The 24,806-nt window shown below is 36.2% G+C and overlaps 1 protein-coding gene and 1 non-coding gene across 10 annotated transcripts in view; both read right to left on the bottom strand.

The window, feature by feature from the left end:
- Positions 1 to 24,806, bottom strand: part of ORC5 (origin recognition complex subunit 5) — a 70,970-nt gene that overhangs the window by 29,649 nt on the left and 16,515 nt on the right. For all 9 annotated transcript variants that reach the window (XM_068669838.1, XM_068669844.1, XM_068669839.1 and 6 more), the window contains 6 exons: positions 22,518 to 22,566; positions 22,103 to 22,193; positions 19,944 to 19,996; positions 17,683 to 17,795; positions 14,674 to 14,721; positions 7,669 to 7,779 (listed from right to left, as the gene is read on the bottom strand). In XM_068669838.1, the coding sequence (XP_068525939.1) occupies positions 7,669 to 7,779; positions 14,674 to 14,721; positions 17,683 to 17,795; positions 19,944 to 19,996; positions 22,103 to 22,193; positions 22,518 to 22,566 (465 nt within the window). The remainder of the gene's footprint in view (positions 1 to 7,668; positions 7,780 to 14,673; positions 14,722 to 17,682; positions 17,796 to 19,943; positions 19,997 to 22,102; positions 22,194 to 22,517; positions 22,567 to 24,806) is intronic.
- On the bottom strand, positions 24,475 to 24,556 carry TRNAL-AAG (transfer RNA leucine (anticodon AAG)). Its single transcript has one exon. It is a non-coding gene; the product is annotated as a tRNA-Leu (tRNA).

Raw genomic sequence — 24,806 nt, 5'->3', positions numbered from 1 at the left:
ATACCTGAATTAGTGAAGAGAATTCAAATAGCGCAGAATTTGGTTAAGAAAATATTCTTACGTTAAGAAAGCTTCCAACAAGAGTGTAAAGCTGCATTAGCAACGTATCACCCCGAAGTCAAACATGATCTAAGTAGCTCAAACAATATAGAATAGCTCAAATGTAAGTCTTTCTAGGTCTTTTCTGCATCAACTAAAACTAGAAGGAATTGAGTATATTCGTCTGCCTCTCTCTCTCCCTCCACAATTTTAATTACCAAATACTACCTAAACTGAGATCTAGGAATACTTCTATTCAAATCCATCCTGAGACTTAAAAAACAGTCAGCTCTTTGGTAAGTTTTCTCCTTTTCTTGTGCATAAAAGCAGGCTTTCTCGAGCTGCCACAGTCAGTGCTAAAGTGCTAACCTATATTCCCATGCTGTGCATCGCATTAAGTTCCCATCACAGCTCATAAATTTGTCAGATTACTTCAGTGACCAGTAACAGAAAATGAAAAAAGAAAACTGAGTTATTTACCTCTTGTCACCTTCTTCCCAAACCTACTGAAAATTAACAGCGCCGATCAATACATTACTACTTTCTAACCAACGGGCAGATCTAGCAAAATAAAGCATCTGATGCATAATGCACCTGTAGAAGAATATATGTGGTAGGACCGAGTGCAACCATAATATTATAGAGTTAGAGAAAATAGCTGCAAATTTGCCAACAACCAGGCAAGCTGTTCTAACAGTCTAAAAGGTCTGTTAGGTACAGGCAACCATTGAGTCACTGGATCAAAAGGCTACAACACAGCCCCATACGGGCAGGAGAACTGAAGGATGTACAAACCGCATGAGACTTATGGTGCATGAATGCTGTACGTGACATTATGTAGGACCAATATTTTGAGCTGTAAAAATGGTTGTGTACCTTCACTAGCACTGAAAGAGGAAGGGAAGTTTATTTGCACCAGTAATGAGAATTACTCCAGAGTCTGCGGTTTGTGTTTGAGCACCCTTTCTTTGGGAGGTTGGGAAGCAAAGGTCTTCTGACTGATTAGACAGAGAGGTGTACCATCAATCTTGGTAATTCTCAAGAGAACAACAACAAAAAACTAAATAAACAAAAACCTTAAGACCTTTTCCACCTGTTTTTTGTTTTGTAAACATAAATGCTTCTCCCTGCACCCTGCATGAAATCCTAGCAGGACCATCCTGGGCAAACCAATGCCTGTGGCCAGATTGGATTAAGCTGTGTACTTCTCTTTACTTTCCTCTGAAACAAGAGGACAACGGTGAAATTTGTAGATTAAATCAATATGGCACACAGGCTGATTGTATCCTCTCTTGTAATTTAAGAGGTGATAAAAAGAGGGAAATACACGACAGTATGCTTGTTTACATCCCAGAAACAAAATTAAAAAAAGCAACCTACACACACAATTAATCAACTCCAAGAGCCACTTTAACTTTCACAATCTTCTCACTCCTGAATGCTCACTACTTAATTTTCAATGGAGGTTAACCTTCTCAACACCATTTAAGTTTATTCCTCAAATATATCCACATGATATAGACAACTATTACTATTACTACCTAATTTTGAGGTACTACGATCTAGCATCGCCTAACAGGTGTAGAAAGCACGATAAGGCACTCGCCAAATTCAGATGCACGATACACTGTAATTAAGTCTTCAGTTAGCTTGCAATACCATGAGATTAAAAACTTTTTAAATTATTCAACAAGAAAACAAATCTCTCCACAACAGAAACATCAATCATGAAGTTTTGGACGCTCAGCTCATCTGAGAAGACGACAAATACATTCCACCAAGAATGAAGTACCACGCCTTTACTTAGCTAACACTTCCTACAAAATTTTCAATTATCTCGGGTAAAATTTTAGCACCAACTCCACCTGGTTATCCAGAAAAAAAGGCAAATACAGTGTTTTGACCTTCAAAGTAAAGGGCCAGTGAAAGTAAGTAGTTTTGGAGAAGAAAAACAGAATCAGCAGGAACCTTATTTTTTCAATATTTTGCTTGTTTTTAGAGAAACTGTCGGCAAAAAAATTATATACTTCTGGTCATATAGTTAGTGCAAGAGCATGTTCTGTATTTTTCACACCCTCTAAAATACAAACAGCTCCTCTTACCTCCTCATTCGGCTTCATAATAACGCCTCCTTAGGCACATCTTCGCACAACGTGCATTTTTAGCCAGACCTTTTAGTCTGGAAACCCACCTATTTGCTCCCTTTTCAACACAATTTTTCTATTGGTGGTAAACACTTTAGTCACTCACATTAGTTTCGTAGGAACAGTCCCCACAAGAGCAAGGAAAGCTGGAACACAACACAGGAACAGCTGATTGAGCAGAAAAGAGTAATTCTCCTTCTGCCAAGAGTTGTCAAGAGCAGAATGGGAAACAGAGTATTTTCAAACATTAACACAATCTGAGCTCATAGAAACAATTACATTTTTTTTCAAGTGGAAAACACTAAGTTGACAGTACTCTTTATCAAAGCTGCTTCATCAAGAGAATCCAACATAGTACATTAACACAGGTAGCACTACGGTCAGGATAGGGGTCTCAGACAGGCTATGCCAAAATAAAAGCAAATTCCCTATCAAAAAAGTAGGTAACAAAAGCAGACTTCTTTCCAATCTCGAAATCTGAATTTTACCATAATAGGAAATTTGCAAAAAACAACAGAAAAGGTAGTTTAAATATCAAATTTTCATCTGAAAAAGAAAAAATACGCTTCTAACAAAAGATGGACAAAAATCTTGCATGTGAAAAATCTTGCCACACACTGTTCCAGTTTACCTATATAATATTAGATATTCCTTAACCTAGTCCATGTGAAGCAAACAAGAAATCAGGTGGAGGGAGAACAAACCTGTCAGCTTTTTATGTTCCAGGAAAGGGTTGTTTTTTTAATCAAAGGAAATTACATTCCTCTGGCTCCCTCCAGCTGGAAGCCTGCTACATACATCAGGGGTTTCATGTATTTCTAATAGCCCTATATCATATTGGAGCTTAACACACTGCTTGAAATCTTACAGCTGTAGACTTATTCCATCTTCAGATAAAAAGCTCTTGCTTTGTAGCCAACATCAATTGGAATGGAGTTTTATCAGTTTGCTAGATTAGGAAGTTTTAAATTTTAACCTTTCTTCCAAATTTTCATTTATAACTACATTAGTTTTAGGAATAACTAGGTTTTCCTTTGGAAATTCAGATATTTTCTTTGATCCCATATTAAAAGGAACAGAAACGCCTACTCAATGAGCTGCAGGCTATGATGTACAAGATAACTGATATTTCACTGTGTACCTACAGATATAAAGAGCCTTTATGGAAATTTTATTTTCCAAGTACACTATAATCAGAAATTAATCTTAACTACATATATATAAGGAAATAATATATATTCCTCTATATTTTTTATATATAGTTTTTATTTATATATAAACACAACCTATTTTGAAATAAGCTAACAGTCTTACTTCTAACTTCAATGCATTGTAATAAAAATACAGACAGAAGTGACATTACCTATTAGTTACCTATTCAGCAAGTTCCAGCTATCAGTATATTCTGAAATGAGTTATCACGCCTCCCTGCATAAACCTCTCTTGAAACATTCTGGGATGTATTAACAGGTATGAAGTACACAAAAGAATGCAAAACAAAGGAGATAATTCCATTTTACCTAATAAAGGTAAAGGTGGCTCAAAGATAACTAGTTCTAGGCAATCTACTTTATGAAAAGCACACTTCACAAGAGAGCAGAAACAAAATAAAAGGTCCAAAAAACAGGACACATGAAAAACATTTAGGAGAATTTAGATATGAGGAAGCAGTTGAAAAATCATTTTGGTAGAGGAAAAAGTATCGGCGGATTTGGGCTTGCAAACCACAACGTAAGCCATCAGAACAAAAATGTCTGCTCACCTACTGGTTGTGATAATAAACGAACAGCACTTGTCTACTTTGGAGTAAAACGAGCTCATTTAACGTAAATCAATGCTGATAAATTCCCACATGATGTTCTGTGCATATATTTGCCTCTGTCCTATATACTAAGGTCCATTTCTATAAAGACAATAATATTGTATTTCTGTCTCAATGGGAGACACCTAAAATGAAACACTACCCACCTACAGACCAGAACAGACTGTCAGAACCTTTGCAATATGCACTTGCATTAGCTATTTTAAAGTTTCCCTGTATCCATTCATTCTGTAGCAATTGCACTTGGACACAGCACACAATAATCTGCACAGTGGGTACGTGTGGAGACACAAATCATACTCCTGGTTGCTCCCTGGGGTTGAAAAAGCAAGCTGCTAGGAAATGTCAGCTGCGGTACCTTGGTAAGAAAGCCCTGACTTTGCTGCTGCTGTTGTAGGATGCAGACTGCATACCACGTAGTTGCATTGTTTTTAGCATTGTGTGAAAGTACATTTCGTTTTTTTTTTTTTTTTTAACATTTAATCTTCTAAAATATTTTAACTACATCCTTGACCTACCCATACATCCAACAAGAGCATCAGCTGTGCAAGTTCTGTCCCATGCACACATGATGTGGGGGTAATATCATCTTCAACCTATTAAATTGTCACACAGAAGTGTATCTGAAAAAAATCATTTGAAAGATATTCTCTGAAACGACTACGGAAATCAATAGCGACTTAACTTCCCTTATTTTTTGGTTAGAAACCAAGCAAATTCAAATAAAGTTGGTGACATCTAACAGTAACACACAATGTGTTAAAAACAGAATCGCGACAAATTCATGAATGAAAACACGAATGAAACAATGAATAATCTGGAGGAGAAGGAACACTGAAAATTTCAAGTGAATATAGAGACCTATATTCACATACGTACTGACATCAATAGTCTAAAAATCTCACCTTAACAATTCCTCACTAAATGTGTGAAAATGTTAAGAAAAAAAGGCACAAGAATTGAAGAATTTTCCATTTTTTAAGTGGTAACAAATAATTTTTACATGCAGAAGTGGAAATTTGCATTTTTTATCCTGCTGCTGCTTCTCCTGTACTAATTAGTGAGGGAAAAAATGAGCAAGTCAAATTTTTTCTTATTTAACCCAATTACAGCAGGCAATATTTATATCAACTGCAGAGATCATAATTCTAAGCCACACATTAACTTTTCGTTTGAAAAAAGCATGAGGCCATTTTAACAACTAATTTATGTTAAAAGGCAAAAGTTGGATTAAGATTCAAATATTCTGTTGAAATTTTTTAGTAAAAATGAAGCATTTTTAATAAAATGTAGCTTTTTTTTTTTTTTACTGCTTATTAGCAGGAAAGCTTCATTTTGAAAAGCTAATAACCAGAATTTTTGTATGAATAGAAATTATGTAAGGACAAGAAGGATTAAGAAACATCAAGAAATCAGGAGCATGGCAGATCTTAAAGCAGCTGCCAGTCCTTCTTGAATCTTGACTGAGATGGCAAATCAACTTTAAAGCTGAGACATGCTATTTTCCAACAGTACATGAGGAAAATTAGTAAGTATTTAGTTTATGCACAGCCTTTTAGTCTCAAAAAAAAAAAAAAAACGCACAAATTTAAAAAGAGCATAAAAAAGAGCTGAATCAGTTAAAAAGCCTAATATTGGATTTACATTTTAAACTTCTGTACAATTTCAAGAATGATTTCCATATTTGATACAGAAACAAGAAAAGAAAATCTTGTATATAACAGCAAAATATATTGATACTGGAAGGATAATACAACTCAAATATTTAAATTATTTGGAAATTATTTACAGAACAGCAGCAAAAATCAGTGGAATATAAATTGTTTTCAAATATTCAAGAAAAAGTGCTGTTTAATATTATGCCTACATTCAGCTACTTCTGAAATCTATTTTAAATTCTACTCTATGTTATTTGACATTAGACATTACGAATTTTTAACTGATTTAGCACAAAAAATGATTTTAGAACAGAAAAAAAAACAAGTAATCTACAATATTTTATTATGATAGAAACAATTTAATTTCAATTTGTTTGCCCTAACCTGGCTACAGTTTAATACAACCTTTCTATTACATCTTCACAGTTTAATCTGCATATACCCAGAAGAATAAAGACGTACAATTATTCTTTGATAACACTGCCATCTAGCGTACACTGTAAGTCAGCATAACGCATTTATTTTAAATTTTCATTCTGCAACTATGTGTACAGGGACAGGAGAGGGAATTATATGCCAAGCACAAACTGCACATCCCCTGTAGCGTTTAACTGTATGTTAGAATAATGACATTTCTTTTCTCATTCGGATTGCATGTTAAATATACAGACGTATTAATTTTTCACAATATACCATAAAATAACACTAACACATTCAGATGATTTTGATAGCCAAAAGTAAGTTAACTTACATGTAATATCCTGCATGTAAATTTTACTATTTATTGTTCCCAGTCGATATCGTTTCCTTTCATATTCCCTGCATAAACCACATACCCAAACTGAAATTCTCTCCTTTAAACTTAAATGTTTTTATTAACAGATTTTGAGGCTGATGTCTAATAATTTTGCAGGCCTTATAATCATTAATAACCTTTAAATAAAGAAGTGAGAGAAAACATTACATGAAAATGTAGCTGCCTACTGCATTACCTAGAGTCCTATTAACAACAGATACTCACATACTACTGATTATTTAAATACAGTACTATACTTTACTAGGTCCTTTATTTCTTGATTCTACAAATATGGGAGATGAATTTTGCCAACTTAAATGTGTGTGAACACTGATGATTAAAATAGTAGCAAACTTATTTAGGTATCTTGAATGTATTTCCCAGAACTTTACATGAAAACAGACATCAGATTTAAGTAATCCTTAGTTAAATTTGAGCCTTAACAAGCAGAGGTAGAAAATATTTTTATAAATAAAAGTTAACCACAAATGGAAAGCAAGAAAGCAATAGAAAGGGAGATCCAAAGCAGACAAAAGATCTAAGAATCAAGTTGACAGTAGGAAACTATTTATGCTGAACTGGTACTCGCACTTGATAAACCTAGAGCTTTAAAGAGAACCCTAGGTTTACCTCATTTCACTCAACACTACAGTTACACTGCCATCTAGTGAAATGTGATACCGACTCTCCTCTGCAAGACAGTTAAATTTGGTCCAAATAAAAAAACATCATCCTGAAGATACATATATCACAGCAAACACCTTTCACCTTCAAATACCTTATTCATCCCTCTGCTTTCTCTTGAGTACTACACTTCTATAAGATGCATTAGGTGACCAATTTTGTACATAGGGTAATGAACATTTATATACTTAAATTGAAATGTAATGTAAGCAAGCTAACAGACTTCAATGAGAATCCAAACTAATCAACACAGATCATATTCCACGATCAAGAAAAATGTTAGCTATTTGAAGGTTTCAGACCATTACACAGATAAAACCACAAATTCATAGCTACTAATACAGATAAATATTACCCTCAGCCTTTGACAACATAATGATGTGTTTTCTCATTATATTTCATTAGAATGGTGACAAAAAAAAACACACACAAAAAACACAAAAAAACCTCCACACACCAATGACAAACCTCTTCCAGAATTCCACACCATATAAAGGAAATAAAAGCAAGTATGTACATACTCACCTGGGAAAATATATTTGCAGTTGGAGCAACTCTGTTGTCCACAATACTATACAATATCGCCAACAATCTGTCCAGGGGAAATGGCTTTGGTCCAAGGAGGTGATTGCTGGTCTGCAAAATAAACAAGCGTTTTTAATCCAATACATCCTTCCTGGAGTACCACAAGATGTTATTCCTATATCATTTCATTCTCTGGGGAGGCACTATAATTCACAGGAGCCTTTGCATGTATTATGGCAAATGCTGAATACATGTTTATCAATCAATATAAATATACAGACATAGGGCTCTATTTAACATGGCAAGAGTTCAAACTGCACAATAAATGGGAACATTCTTGAGCTTTACCAGAGGATCTAATGCCAAATTTCTTGTCATTGGATTTATAGATTTACTCATCCTATTAAATTACTGTGTCCAATCTAAGGATTAAAGAGGAAAGACTAGATTTTATGACACTCTCAAGGTGCAAATTTTCTTCAGTTTATCAACAGGAATACGTGTTAAGACTTCTTAAAAGCTCACAATTTCTAGCTAGTGAAAAAACGTAAAGGTTTAGGTTTATTCTATTGTCTAGTGTCTCTAATCCATAATCACCTACAAAGAATTGCACCTAACAGCAGATCTAAAAATAAAACCAAGCATCTTTTAAGTATATTCTTGTGTGATTTCTCTACAGAAGACAAATGTTTTACTAGCATTTGCATTTTGAAAAAGTATATAATGAAAATATTTTGCTTAAGAATCACCTTATCTGCTTTGACTCATTTTAGCTGAAGAGGCAGGAAGAGAAAAGACTAGTTTCTGTGTGTTCTGATGGTAGTTAACAAGGTTCTTATAAACTCTAGCTGGAAATCAGAAATCCTCATACTATAAAACAAAATAGGCCACATTACATTAATTTCACGTCAGACATAATAGTACGTGAGGTGCTTTACTACTAATTCTAATCATATTTTTGTCAAAAACAAAACAAAAAATATTGGTTAAATGACTTTATAGAAAAAGCAGCAGGTGCAGAACAAGAGCTCCTCGTCTTGAATGCCATATTATACTCCTTTGATAGACAGACTTGTCATCAAGAAGATAACGGTACATACAGTACTTGACAGATTAGGTCTCTTCCAGTTTAACTGAGCTCACCTGATTTCCTACTATCAAGACTGATCTCATTTTCATGGGTTTGAATCATAGCTTCTACTTTAGTTCCTTCCAGTAAAGAAAAGTAATGTGTAGTCACAAGGGCATTACAATTGCTTGCCCTATGTTCCACCTAAAGCTTGCTCCCTCTAAAAGGGAGTGAGATTAGCTGCAGGATCAGGAAATGCACTTGTTCCTCTGAATACTATGCTGAAATCACTGGTACAATTTTGCCATAAACAAGTGTCAGAAGACTGAAGTTATTTAAGATTTCCTAAAAGTAAGAACCTATCTAAAAATCAATAATAGTCACAGATTTTTAACCTAATGGATTCAGAATCACTGTCAGTACAGTAACAGTGGTGATAGCAAGTATGTGCAGGGATGTAAGGAAAAGAAACCTCATTGCTATTAACATAAAAGAGTTAAGGCTAACAACGTAATAAGTTCACATATGAAAAATACGGCTAGAGCAAGAGATTCTGTGATGCTTACTGATAACTAAAGGAACAGAGGAGGGCATTCTGCTGCCAGAAAGTAGAGTTTAGGATGAATATTTACTCATTTTAAAATCTGCTTTGAAAGAGTCAGTGACCAAGTAAACCATATGAAAAAAATAGCAAAGTTTTAAAACTTGGTTTTCCCTTTTCTCTGCTCCACATGGAGTACTTCTTTTAATCTATACCAACAGACCATGCAGTAGTGCTATGAAAATACAGAATAAATAATTTCTTCTTGAGTTCCACCCCATTCATACTAACCTACAGAATCACAGAATGGTTGAGGATGCAAGGCACCTGTGGTGCATTAACTATTCTTTCTTTTTTTTTTAAATGCTACTTTTAAAATATCTATGTTTGTCTAATTTCAACATTTTAGTATTTATTTTTCTTTATACCACAATGAAAGTATTACCATTTTGTTACCAAAACCAAAGAAAACATTTTTTTGTTCAGGAAATTAGAAACAGTAAGTTGAACTGTTTTACCTAGGAAATTTCTTAGTGTACACTAATTTCTCTAATTTCTTAGTGTACACTATGTTCTCAAGACACTTACCCATAAGATAATTCCAGTTGGATGGGGCCTTGGGAGGTCTTGATTCAAACCCCTCCTGCTCAGAGCAGGGGTAGCTTTGGGGTATGGCTATGGTAATCAGGACTTCACTAGTCCCGTTTTGAAAGCCTTAAAGGACACAGACTGCACAACCTCTCCAGAAAACCAGTCTCATTTGACTGTCCTCATAGGGAAAAATGTTTTCCTTATACCTAGCACAAATATCTTGTTTCAGGTTATGCCAAATATTTCTCGTTTCCCTTGCCATTCACTGCTGTGTTGTATTTTCTGGATGTTCTCCTTGCAGGTTGCTTTCAAGTCCCCTTCTCCAGCTCGAAGGACCACACTTTCCTCAGCCTCTCCTCACAGAGCGAGTGCTCCAGCCCCTGAACTTGCTCCAGTTTGTCTTGTACTGGAGTGGGCAAAACCAGACAAAGGATTTTAGATACGGCCCACAGAGTGCTGAGTGCCCAGAGTATATCCACCGTTCTCCACTCTGCTATTTTCACTCTTTCCACTTTGCCATTCAGCTTCCATTCTTGTTGTGTGCGGTGATTTATTCTTACTGGCAAAGCAGCCAAGATTAAAGATTTATTTCAAGTGATAGCTTGCTTAAAACTTCTTCTAGAATAGGACACCTCAAATATACCACCAGCACTTCCAGGGCATTAGCTATCAGGAAAACACAGCCACTCAAAAACAAAACAAAAAAGCATTTCCAATGCATGTTTTAGCTTTTAAAATCCAGGAGGTGTCCCCAAAGCTATCTGGGCTAACAAAGAAAGCAGTAAGACAAACCACCAAAACTTTACTTGAAACCATGTAGACAGATAAGACCGATTCACTTGAACAAAGCACCCTGAGTCAGGATGCGGGCAGGGCTGAAGTTACAAACTGCACAATCCCCTCCCCCTTATGCTCCTAAACATCGCAGTTCTACAAAGCATATTCTGCAATATCAACAAGAAAATGTCAAACATACAATAATTAAAATGCGTACACTTCTCCAACCATCTAGCAGGCACAACCAGCATGTAGTAATTCCTGAAGCTGCACTTAGTATGCAGTTGCTTCACCAGATTTTTTGCTCTTAGTATTATCAGCTCTCTGCTTTGACACAATTACCTTCTGTATTTTCAGATTTAAAAAACCTGCTTCTGAAAGTCAGAGTTAGATAAAAATTAAATGTTTCTTCTAGAAGCTACACTTTATTAGAATTCTTTGGCAGCAATAAATTCCTGTAGGAATGGTTCAGAAATTCCTCCAAACAGAACACAGTGAAGAATTAGATTTGTAAAAATCTTCTGCAAGATGCTAAGGTAAATCACTGCATAAAATAGTACTTACAAAAATCCCAGGGAACCCTTGTATCACTTCACAACAAAGATACTTTCCACATTCAGAAAAGCTCTTCAAGAAGTATTACAGCAATGAAATCTAATCAGTTCCGTCTGCCCTCTCTTCTTTTCATCTTTGGCAATACAGTTGCCTAATTTTTAAAAAGGCTTTCCTATAGATTCCACCATGTGTTACTTGTGCAGTTTCGCGCTCCCACTGTTTAACTGAACTAAGCCTTTCACAGATCTATAACTCCAAGCCACATATTCGTACACCAAAATATCACGAACAAAAATGAATCAAAAGTATTCCCTAAAAAGCAGAAGCTTAACCCAAACTAAATTTCCTGCACAGAAAGGTGAAAGTCCTTAACCTCAGTTGGCTGAGTGGTCAACCTTTTTATCATATACTTAAAAATGGAACTACACTTCTCACTTTCCTGAGCAAGAAGTATTTCTGAATTACACATGATTTTACATATTATACATGTAAAAGTACTATACAAGTGTTACACAAGTATCTTAGGCTGTAAAATAGGAATTCTGACAAAAAAGCAAATTCCAGTTTAAAGTTAAGGTAGAAAAACAATAGACAAATTCTTCACCAACAGAAAAAAAACACCAATACATCTGATCTTCTGCCACACTGACACCTGTAAAAGCAGCTTCAACAGGAAGATTTCTCACCTGTCACTAAACTGGAAAAACATTGTTACATACCATCCATGCAAAAAAAATAAAATAAAAATATGCCGTTGTCTGCAACAAGGAAAAGGTATTTTTTCCCCTCCTGGGGAATTCAGAAGATTTACTTTTTCTAATCAGAAAGTACAGTCTCTAGACTGAACAGAGTTAAGAATCAAGAAAGGTTTTCAGTCTGGCTGTACCTAAACTTTTAATGAAGGATTTATCTCACCTAATATTAACTTCCTGCCAAGCATATATGTATAGCCAAACTGGTTTCCTAAGCTCCTACTATAATCAGTAGAAATCTAATCGATATTGTTTATGATGCCATTCATCTGACTGAACATAGAACCTACTTTAGCATGAGGTGAATCACACTTCCACCACTGCCCACATCAACTAGTTCTGCACTGTCTATGGAGGGATAGCTTAGGTGCAGCACCCACTTGGAGTTAGGTGAATTTGATCTGTAAATCTGACTTTAGACAAGTTTCTCTGTGCAAAAGTTTGTTAGCACCCGCACAGCTGGTGTGACAGATACAAGCAAATGAGCATGTACTTGTAGCACTGCATATGTAGTTCTTTATTCGTGTATTTCAATTCTCTTCACTGTAAAGTCATAGTACCAAAATATACAAGATTATACATCTGTGTGAACGTGTCTCTGTGCAACATTTATAAAAGTTTGAGGACAGTAAAAGGAACATAGGTCTAGAAGATCCCTGTGGGACCTGCAATCCTGTTCTCTATCATCACAGGTACGATGTCTCAACATTTTTCAAAACCAGACTGTCCTCTGACCTAATCACATTTTCTGCCATCAACTGTTATGGTGAAAGGGTCCTTACCTGTCAACTACAAAGAGACACAAACAGAACCAGTGCTCTTCCAAGTCCTCCTGAAATGCTACCAAGTTCTGTCCTGTTGGTTAATCCCTATGACGCATTCCTGTTTCTTGCACATTAATGCAGTTTAATTAAGTTTAAAATAACAGAGTCAACTCAACAGCTACTTTCTGTTAAATACATTTGATTTACTGGGATTACAAAGTCATAATTCTCTTCAAAGTAATAATAATTTTTAATACAAGGGGTGCAAGAATTAGATCATCTGCTGTCTTTGAAATCTGATCCTTTTGACTTAATCTTGTTTATATAACTATACGATCCTGTCAGTTACCCTCATTTACCTTTCTTTCCTCAGGTTTACATGAGAATGTAAACAGACTACAGGGCACAGACTGTGTCTGCATATTCTGATGCCACAGGAACATTAATAAAATGAAAATTAATTCATCATTAATGCAAGAGCTTCTGAGCGCTAAGAAGTAAATTCAGATACAAGTGCATTTAAACAATTATACAAGAGAACAAGCTCTACAGTATAGTTCAGGTGCATTTAATGTACAACTACACAAGAGAACAAGCTCTACGGTACAGTTAAGGTGATCATGACCTCAGTATTCCTTCAGTAAAACTCTATTTTCCCCTTTCTTTAAATTCCTAGATGTCCCCATCTCCTTAGTTGTTACCATCTCAGCATCCAAGTTGGAAATCCTGTTGCTGAGAGAGAATAAAACAAAACACTTTTCCTGCAGAGGCTGCAGGAAGAACATCTTGGTCTAAGATATAGTAATTATTCCTCCTACCCCTCTCCTGAAAGTGATTTATCAACTAATTAAGATGTGGTTGTATTTCAAGAAGATAATAATCCTTAAATTAATTAAATGCTCTAAAAGTCCTCTGAAGTCAACGTGCCAGAGAAAAGACACACAAGGTGTACACGTGCAAGATGGGTATTCAAAGACTTAAGAATTCTTAAATATACATAAATATCTACGACATATGATTTAACTTTACTTCAACTCATGCTTTCACATGTATAAATTGCACCCCTACAGAAACAGGAAAACTTAATTAAAAAAAAAAGTCTTTGGATAGCCAAGGACTCTGGTCTCCCACAGGGGCAGAAAGAGGCTATAGGCAGCTTCAGAAACATGTGATTATTAAGCTAAGAAAGTTTGAAATTTTTCACCCAAACTCCACATAGCATAGAGAAGAAAAGGATGTAACAATAGCTTCTGCATGGATTTAGTGCTGTCTGCACTGCTCTTGATTTGGGGATTTGTCTAAAAAGAACACTTTACAAGTGCTCAATTTTGACTTTTCTTTTTTATATTACATTTATAAATACAAATACAGGTACTTGCTTTCTTAGTACATCATATCTCTCTCAGTAAAGACTGGTGCAGCTTAACTAAATAACTAAACATCATTGATTTAAGTACAGTAATTACCTACAAGGAAAGTTTAGTTAATAGTCTGAAGGAATAATGACTTTTTTGATTCTTTCTATCTAAACAACAGAGAGGAGTGCAAAGTCCCCAAGCCTCAACACATAGATTTAAGCCCTTCTATCTTACTGCATCACTAGGAATTGAAGTGACTTGATTTTCAAAACTGCTAATCATCAATTACTCTAATATCCTTTAGAACAATTCTGCTATCTGGCTCCTCCATGTATAATGCACTTTAAATACCTTTATTGAGGACATTTAGTTACACATAAAACTACGGAGGACAAATTTTTGCTCCAGTAGATTCCAATGAAATAAAAACTTGTGCATCATAATTTATATCATATAAAACAATTACACCTCTAAGTTATGTTAGGCAACAGTTGTTCCTACAGCAAAGGATATGAGGTGAAACAAAATATAAAAGCAGCAGTACAGCAGAAAGAAAATCTTTGTTCCCAAACTCAGCATAGAAAGATAAGATACATACCTTTTCATGTTTCTTCATAAAGTTGGTCTTCTTGATTTTCCCATGATGCTGTAAAAAAAAAAAAAAGAGAAAACATGATATGCAGATTTTCTATTTCTTCTACAGCAATGACAGAATCAAAAGAGTAAACAAAAAGTTGTGCACTACATATGGTAGCCTGCTAGTCTGGTTCAGCTTCTGTATTACACCTCTCCTGTGTTACTCAGTAATCCTTCTTACCAGAAGCCCTAAAAAAAAATCACACTTGCCTTACCATTTGCTTCATCATGTCCCCAGGTGGTACAAAAACAACACACTAATATTTGTGGGTGAAATGCTTTTTTTTTTTTTTTTCTGATCTAACCTAGGACTGGTGAGAAGGGTAAATGAAAATTTATTTTTAATGTTACTTTATATGCTACCTCCCCCCTCCATCCCTCAATCATCTCATGAAAAGGCAGATTTAAACTTTCCTGGAAAGAGAAAAATGAAAAATGATGGCCTTTTCATTGCCCACTTCATTTCTAAAATACATTCATTTTAATTTCCATCTTTTATTTCCTCCATTTTAGAATATCGTTGGCATGCAAGCTAGCAGAATGAAAACCAGGAAGTAAATTGATACAATACAAAGAGTTCAAGGCAGAGAAGCAAAAGGACAAACAGAAAATATAACAGAGGGGAAAAAAAGAATCAGAAAACAATTTAAAAGGAGCATCCTTAAAGGAAAGACTGCCCAAAGATAATACAAAGTGTTCTTGGATGAAATGTGAGAGCAAAACAAGGACAGTAAACAAGTAGTAAACAAGATGTTATAAAATGGATGGGTAAAAAAAAAAAAAAAGAGAGAGAGAAACAGGGCAATAAAGGATGACATGGATAAATGTTGTAAAGTTAGTGGAGACTTGCAGTTACAGTTCTATAACATATTTAAGCACTACTTCCCAAAGATCACCTGAGAAGTTTATGTACTAGTCTTACCTATTACCTCGATAAGTATGAGTAAGTATACCTTATTAGAATACCCAATCAATCAGGAAAAAGACGTCTCCTTTTTTTTTTTTTTTTTTCAATTTTAGTGTTTAAAATCTCATACTTCCTATTTATAGACCTCAGCACTTGTTCATGTCAAGAAAAAAATACTGGCTCATCCAAATAATACATATTACATTTTGCTTATAAAAAAAGAAATTACCACGCCTTTGAAAAGGGCTGCTGTGATAACAGAGAGATGTCAGAGAAAAGCGATCAAGCCTGAGGTTACATGACATGCTAGTGAAGGATCACATCATACAATTCATTCATTTTAAAGGTTATGCTGGGATCTCCATATGGTACACTTAAGTTATAGCACAGGTGTTTCAAACCAACTGAGCAGGTACCCTGTGCAAGGACAACAAAACATGAAACTCAAAGCTGATTTTCAGTTAATTTTTAGTCCTGTTTTCTATTAAATCGATAAAATAATCTGTTTATATTGCTTTTTTTTTTTTTTACAGGATATTTTAAAAACAACTTACTTTTCATTTAATCTGCACACAGCTTTTGAATCTTCACAATACTAATGCCATCCTTGCCAATTACTACTTCCCTGCTTTATCATGCTGTTATTATTCCAGACTGCAACAAATCATAACTCTGTCTTTAGCCGTCATATATCCTAGCACCTATACAAGCAGAGCAGGTTAGCAGCTCAATGACCATCCTTTTGTTTGCATCCCTTTTGCTTTCTGGCAGTCCTTAATTAACTACTCCAGAAGATATGTTTCTGTAATCTACTTGCAATCTCATTACAACCCTGACACAAAACCCTATTCTATTTTCACAGCCTGCATGACTCAAGAACACTCAACTTGAAGACTTCCCCTGAAGTGTTATTTGTTGCACTTTGAGATGCAGCTATTTCTGAACTTTGCCTCAGCACCTGATGAAGTGCTAATTGCTATCAGATGATACATGTGGCAGGAACGGTCGCTTCTCCTGTTTTACCAATTCTTGGGAAAAATATTTAATATCAGTGCTTGAAATGCCTACACAGTCCCCACTTCAAAAACTTTAGAAGTTCACGTCGCATTTGCTGTACACAAACGTACATAAGTTCAGGAGAGTTCATTTGCAAGAGTGGAAATCAACTTCAGAGATGCTAAAAAAGGAGATGGGAAAAATTAAATTGAGAATGTTTTTCAGTGAACACAAGCAAGCAAGATGCAGCACTTTTGATAACACGCTTCACTTAACTTGTAGGCTTTCCTGTCTAAGTTCCAAGGCTGATGTGAAAAAATCTGGCCAAAAACGTTTGTTTAGCAAACACATCTCTTACCAAGAAATTGCTTGGAAAGAACAAAAGTTGCCCATAAGGAAAATTTGTCAATCAGCACTTATTACAAGTAATCCTCCACCCTTCTAAAGAAAGGACCAGACAGAAAGGCGAAACATCTACAGCTTTCACTGTAGGATCAGACCAGAAGCATGAAATTTATTTATACTAATAAGCAAAACATGCATTTACAAGTTTTCTTCAAGGAAAAAAAAAAAAAAAGCATATCCTTAAAAAAAAAATCTCTTTTTATTTTATTCACTCACCCCATCTGCCATGAATACCATATATTTATATATAGACACGTATTGATATGTACTGTAATAATGCCTAAAACCTTGCAGTTGGTAAAAATGCTTAAAAAAATAACTGCTCACCTTTCTGAGATACATCTTCAAGCCTGTATTTTGTCAAATGACAATTTTTTAATTTACTTATTAACAGAAAATGAGGTTTGGCCCATGAGCTGTATCAACTTACAAATACAAAGCACAACACTTGTACTATATCAGTGTTACATGTTCCAAGATAAAGAGGACACTTGTCCTTTAAGTATTATTAAGTGATTGTTATCAACAATGATGTGATCCACCAAAAAACTTTGGATGAACTACACACAGAAAGATAGCTGAAAAGGAACAGTTAAAGAATTTTAAACCAGGAGAACCACTACAAAGGAACCCAATATACAGCACTGAAAAAAAATCCATTACCTTAAGAAAGAACCTCTTATCTGTCCTAACAGGATTGTAGGAGGCAAGGTATGCAGCAATTAGAAGAAATTTGGAGTAATAAGGAAGTTCCACATGGGCATGTGCAGAAAGTCCTACAAAATAAACAATTGAGAGCAAGTTTTAGCCATGCATACACCTCTATAGACATGTTTCAATAATGTAGACTCTATGTTCTCTTCCTTCCCTCCAGCTCTACTCCTGTATGAGTACTCATACTCATGAGTATGGCTTCTTCGGACAAACTTGTTATCAGAGATAAAAATCAGTGGAGGGCAAGGAGTGGTGGCATGAAGCTAAACATGATGCACATTCCTAACTCTTCATGGACTTTTCCCAGAAGCTATCAGCAATTCAAAAACCACTGAAGTGCCATCTCCCTAAAAAAAAAAAATAAAAAAATACTGGGATACTTTAATTTAAAGTAACTTTAACAGCAAATGGGCCAGATGAATAGACATTTAAATACAATTGCAAAGCCTTTCTCCAAGACTGTTCCAGACTCAGCCAGACACAGCTCAGCAAGAGAAAGAAAAAGACCCCAGCTTTCATGATGGAGAACAAAACAGTGCTGCATTTCTAAGCAACAGTTCAGCATCCTACAGTTTCTAGCCACTGTTTCATTTCCTTCAAAAAGTAAAATGTTCTTACAATTTCAAACTTGATCCAGCTGAACTGGTGTGCTACATCAATAATTCACTAATATAAAAATCTCATGTATTACAAGCACAGTACTACACAGTCTACTGAGTATTTCCCCTTACCTTGTTTTATTTACTTCATAATTTTTCCTTTACAAACCCTCACCCTTATCACTGTAGCTGCTTCTTTCACCTAGCTCATGCAGGATGATCAAACCACCTTACTTCATGAGTTATCTGACTATGGAAACAACTAAAGGATCTCTCTCATGCCCTCTTCTCTTACAAGTTTTCGCTTCAATTGTTTCTTGTTCTGTAAAGTGCTAGTACCTGTAGGTTTTAATCCACAAACATCAGCACATAAAGATCAAGGAATTAAAGACGTTTAAAAGTTAAGATTCAGAGCCCTCAGTGTGATGAGAAGCACCCTAGGTAATAGCTAGTGATAATTTCCTTTCAGGTAGTCACAAAAGGAAAGCAGTGTTAGCTTGAATTCACACTCGTGAGATTGTTTTGTATTGCATGTTAATTATATAATGGAACACCAAATAAAAAAAAAAAAGTACTTACAGACAATTCAGCTTAATACAGAAGGATGTTTCTACTTCTGATCTGCCAACCCTGCAACATGCACTGATCTATTTGCTTAATTACATCCACAGTGAAACTCAATTTATGTTTTAAGCATGTTATACGCAAATGCTATTTACCAACAGAATACTCTTCTACTACCTATGCCTAAAGTTCACCACAAATGTATTTTGAATGAAGTCCCTTTTTCTGGGTTTGTCAAGTGCTAAAGTATTTCATGGCCATCTGGGCATGGAAAGAGAAATTTAATAAGAACACTCTGAATCAAACTCCTTTGGTCAACAATGTAGAAAAAATACCGATTATAAAGCAAATATAGGAAACAGTCTGATTATTGCAATTACATTACAGCTAACTTTTAAAAAGTAGCTATTTTATCTCTACCTAAAGAAGAAATTTGTCATGATGGGTAATATGGAAAAGCGTCCCCAGACTAAGAACTGATCAGAAGACCATGACCAACTGATATCATCAGGAAAATGCTTTAGTAATTCTTCTCAAACTGTAAATGAACACTAACAAAAATACTAAGATTAGACTAAAATTGTAATCCTGATATTTCTGTTTATTCAAGAAATAAGGGCATAGACACCTGTTTTGTTTAGGAATGGGATAAACCACTTTATACCTGTGGTGTTTTGTTTTGTTTTATTATTAATGTTGACTTGCTCCCACAGACAATTCTGCCAGTTGGAACTCTGAGGTTTGAGTCGGGTCAGCCCTTTCCTCATCCATTGTTACATGGAGAAATTAAACTTGTTTTTACCCCCAAAGGACCTTAGGAAATATTACTCCTAGGATATTTGCCACAGGAGAAAAATAGTAACAGTCTTTTCTAGAAGGCCTTCTCAAAAAAAAAATATAATATCCCTGAACTGTAACTGAATACTAGGTATCCTTGTCCATATTAATTCCTTTCTCATATTATCAGGGAACAGTTACCAAATCAGTGGTAGCAGTATGCATTTTACCTTACAAGCCTCTGAGCGTATGTGGTGAGTTGTAAGTTACCTTTCAACTGCCCGGCTTCTCCTTCATCATGCTGTAAGCGCTCCCACTGTGAGCTAAAAGACAGATAGTAGAAGTACATAAAGAAGTATTTGTTACTCCCATATAAAATCTTCTTTTGGTGAAAAATAAACATATACCAAACAGGTATTTTAACTTCATGACTCTAACTGGGATATAGTAAGAGAATAATTAAAAATATCAAATCTCACCATATTGCATATATTTCAGTAATTAAAAATACATACAATAATGTTATATTAAAATTAAAACTGAGTTCAAGCTGATTATCAATTCATTCCTATCTAACTACTACCAGTAAGCAACTACCAATAACATTTTAAGTTTCAAAACAAAGCAAAATAGAATAAAAGTAAAAATGCTGATAGTTTTTTAGTTTTATTTATTTATTTATTTATTAGCTTTGTTTATCCTAATGAGAACAATACTGTTATTACTTCATAATACAATTCTGAAATCTGCTTTAAAAAGAAAGCAATATTTATTCTTCACTGAATAGCTTTGGTGAAATCAAAATGAACATTTTGTCAGAGAAAAGGAACTATGGGTAGTTTGGTATTTTGCTAAATAGCAAAAAATTTCACTTTAATACTTCCCTTAGAGAACAACATCATTAGAAATGTCATGATTTTAGATTACCACTTAGTTTACTACGAACGAACAATTATTTTTAAAGATCTTCACAAACAGTCCCTCAGCTGAAATCCTGTCTCTGATTTATCTATCACATATTCAGGTTTATCATCCATAAGCCATAAAACAGTTTATTGAGAGCTGATGTAATACCCAAATTATAATGAATGTTCAATCAAATTATCAACCCAGTATTTCATCCACTGTCTACTTCATAGGCAGAAAAAAGTTTCATTTTCATCTTGATTCAGGTAGAGAAGAAGCTTATAACAGTTATACTTCCATAACTTAAAACTAAAAGAACCCCCCAGAGTAATTACAGTTCTGTGGCCAGACAAACTAATATGGTTATTTTAATTCCTCAAGCATTTACAGACACACAGAAGTAAATCCTAGAACTATTGTGCAAAAAAGATGAAAGTTATAATAAAAAAAAACAGTAAAGCTCAAAAATAATCAAAGAACATGGTAAAGAGGGAAAACTAGTTATTTGGAAGAAATTCATAAGCTATATCACAGTGTTATATTACATTATCATTAGAATAGACAATCATAGAATATAAAAAGTTGGGAAGATCCTGAGCTGACTGTGTAACAAACACCAATATTGAGTACAAATACACATCTGAAGCAAACAGAATAATGCCTCATTGTGCAGCTAAGTCTAGCTCATATAGAGGAAAATCAATTTTCTTTTTGAAGAAATGATCACTTTTCCAAGACGTTTAGCAAAGCCTTCTACTACTCATCCAGGTTCAGGTATCAGAATACTCCATTGCCTCAGTGACACGAAGAAATTGTGTTTGTATCAGTATAAAGAAGTCAAGAACTACTAAATCTCTCTACTTCCATGGTATAACATCAGAATCACAAGCCTGAAGCACAAAGAAGACGTTAAGTCTGAGCTAACAGCTGCCATTTAAAAATGAACAGTGCCATCCCTTTCCTAGCACTTTGGCAAATTAAAAAGTAAACAAAGGAATCCAGAGCCAACAGAAGTTCAGCCCATTACTCAGCCCAGCAGTACTCCGACTTTTAATGCTGTCAAAAGTGGTAATTCTTCTAAGAAGGATAATTTTGCCCTTGGACAAGAAAACAAGGGTTGAAAAGTACAGCAATCATACAAACCTGTTTAGTACACGAAGTTCTTACCAGTGTTCAAGATATATACCAGTAACTGCGACTGTACATTCTGGTGATGGATTCCGATGCTTGACAGCTCTCCATCCACGACAAAACTGATCTGTTTCCATTACCATCAGTGAAGATACAACCCACAACCCCTTTTCTACTTGTTTATTTATTTACTATGTATTTTATCTCCTACAAATACTGTTTTACTTAAAAGCTTCCTCCTGAGAGATCTTATTTGTAACACCATGTGCCAAAAAAGAAATGAATGTTAAAGAGCAAAAGAAACACTACCCATGAAACATAATTGAGACAAAGTAAATATTTAGGAAGGGATCTTGCTAAAATCAAAAACAAGAGAAACCACAGAAAGTTACCTGGATATTTCCCGGAGGTAAACTGTCTGCATTGCCTTCTTCAAATGAGGTTCGATATTTTTCCAGAGTTTGCGGGTGTCACGTTCATTTGCTGCACCAAGCAAAAATCAGCTCTGTTAAATGTCTAACACCCCTACTCTAGAATGCTGTGTTACAATTATGCACCAGCATCACGCATTTGCGTGCACAAACTGCTGGTTCTCTGTGGTTATTCTGAGATACCCTGGGACTGCTTGACAGGACTTCTGCTCTCATTTTCTCCTCTTAGCCTTGACAGAGAAATGTGGTAACTCACTGGTGCTTGAGTGAGGATAAATTTTACAGGGAGAACGAAGTTTTCACGGTACTTCCTTCTCATTTCCTTAAAACACCACCACCAAAAACACAATTGCTCAAATTAAGGACAGAAGCTTACCTTCTCCTCTGACCACTGGTTCACAGTATTTTGAAAAATTGAGTGCCGCCTACAGAAAATAAGAAGTACAACCTATTAAGAAGGTACTATACATTTGATCTAGCTACAAGAATAAGCACACAGTATAATTCACTGGTTTACAAAACTGATGAATTATTTTTCAGTCAATAATTACACTGTTTTAATTCCAAACATTCTACTCTAAAATGTCACAACATTCCTGTAGGTTAAATATAAACAGAAGTAATCTGTCCTAGTTTACTCAGCTTGGATGACAGCAAAATCTGTTTACTGTACTCAAGGGCTATAATTTTTTTTTTAAAACTACTAAACATAAATGGAATAAAAAAGGTTGTGTTTTGTTTTGTTTTGTTTTTTTAAACTACCTTCAACCACCCATTTTCAGATTACAGTAGTTCAGATGCAGTTCAGCATGTTCAGAAGTAAGCAACATGTACTTAAAAGAAACAAGAAGAAATGATAGATAAAATCCCTAACACATTCCATATTCAAACCAACTCTTTTTGACTAAAAAAAGATTGTGGGATCTTTGACAATGATTTAATCTAGATCTTTTCTTTAACAGTTAAGTAAATAACACACAGAATGCTGTACAATAGCAATCCTCATGATTCATTCCCCTTTTGTCCTACCACATCTTATTAAATCTCTGCGGCATCATAGAGAAAACTCAAGGCAGTAACTTCCACATATAAATTTAATCTAATTTCTTAATGTATTATTAATCACGCATAACAACATACACACTTAGGGTTTATATTAGGCACTACGGAGTCATTCCTAAGATACTTGCATTTGCCTGCCATTGTGCTCTGCAGAAAACACTTGTCATGCACAAAAAGAATTTAGGGTCCAATTACACAAATCTTTTCATAACTTTAGTATTATACACAGTGCACCTCAAGCAAAGAATTATTCTGATAAGCAGGGCTACTCAAGTGTATGTCTACAGAATACCAGAGCAGCTGAGGCTGGCACAGCCCTCTGGAGGCCAGCTGCTCCAAACCCTGCCCAAGCAGGGCCACCCAGAGCAGGCTGCTCAGGACCACATCCAGGCAGTTTCTGAAGGGCTCCAAGGAGACCCCACAGCCTCTGTGGGCAGCCTGTGCCAGTGCTCAGTCACCCGCAGAGCACAGAAGTGCTCCTGGTGTTCAGGCAGCACCTCCTGTGCTCCCATTTGTGCCAACTGCCTCTTGTCCTGGCACTGAAAATAATCATCACCCACTAACCCGTGTCCCCAAGCACCACGTCCAACCTCTCCTTGAACACCCCCAGGGACGGGGACTCCACCACCTCCCTGGGCAACCCGTCCCAGTGCCTGACTGCTCTTTCTGAGCAGAAATGGCTCCTCATTGCCAGCCTGAACCTCCCCTGGCACAACTCGAGGCCATTCCCTCTGGTCCTGTCACCAGTTCCCTGTGAGAAGAGGGCGACCCCCAGCTCCCCACACCTTCCCTTCAGGTAGCTGCAGAGAGCAGTAAGGTCTGCCCTGAGCCTCCAATTCTCCAGACACAACAACCCCAGTTCCCCTCAGCCACTCCTCACAGGACTTGTGCTCCAGGCCCCTCACCAGCTTTATAGCCATTCTCTGGATGCGTTCCAGGGCCTCGATGCCCTTCCTGTAGTGAGGGGCCCAAAACTGAACGCAGTACTTGAGGTATGGCCTCACCAGAGCACAGTACAAGGGGACAATCATTTCCCTGGTCCTGCTGGCTACACTACTACACTACTCCTGATACAAGCCAGGATGCCATCTGGGCTTCTTGGCCACCTGGGCACACTGCAAGCTCATATTCAAGCATCACTCAGCACCCCCAGAGCCTTTTCCTCTGCACAGCTTTGAGCCCATGCAGACTTGACGGAGCCTGATTCCCCCAGTTGGTTTCATAGATGCTGTGGGATTGCATTCAAGATGCCTATTCCCTAAAATGTCTGCTGGCAGCGGTGGGATTCGAACCCACGCCCCCGAAGAGACTGGAGCCTTAATCCAGCGCCTTAGACCGCTCGGCCACGCTACCGCCCTGAGCCTGGCTCCCTCCGCTCCGCACCTTCCCTGCAGGTGTTTATGGACACTGAGGAGACCCCGCAGCCTCCTCTGCTGCAGGCTGAGCAGCCCCAGCCCCCTCAGCTTCCCTCACAGGAAGAGGAGCTCCAGTCCCTTCATCATTTTCATGGCCCTTGGTTGGACTTCTCTCCAGCAGTTTTATGTCTCTCTTGTACTGGGGAGCCCTGAGCTGTATGTAGCATTCCGGATGAGACCTCACCAAC

Source organism: Anas acuta, chromosome 1 (assembly GCF_963932015.1).
Source record: "Anas acuta chromosome 1, bAnaAcu1.1, whole genome shotgun sequence".
NCBI classification, from domain to species: domain Eukaryota; kingdom Metazoa; phylum Chordata; class Aves; order Anseriformes; family Anatidae; genus Anas; species Anas acuta.
The sequence above is the reverse complement of the archived record's forward strand: the minus strand, read 5'-3'. Positions and strand labels throughout refer to the sequence as shown.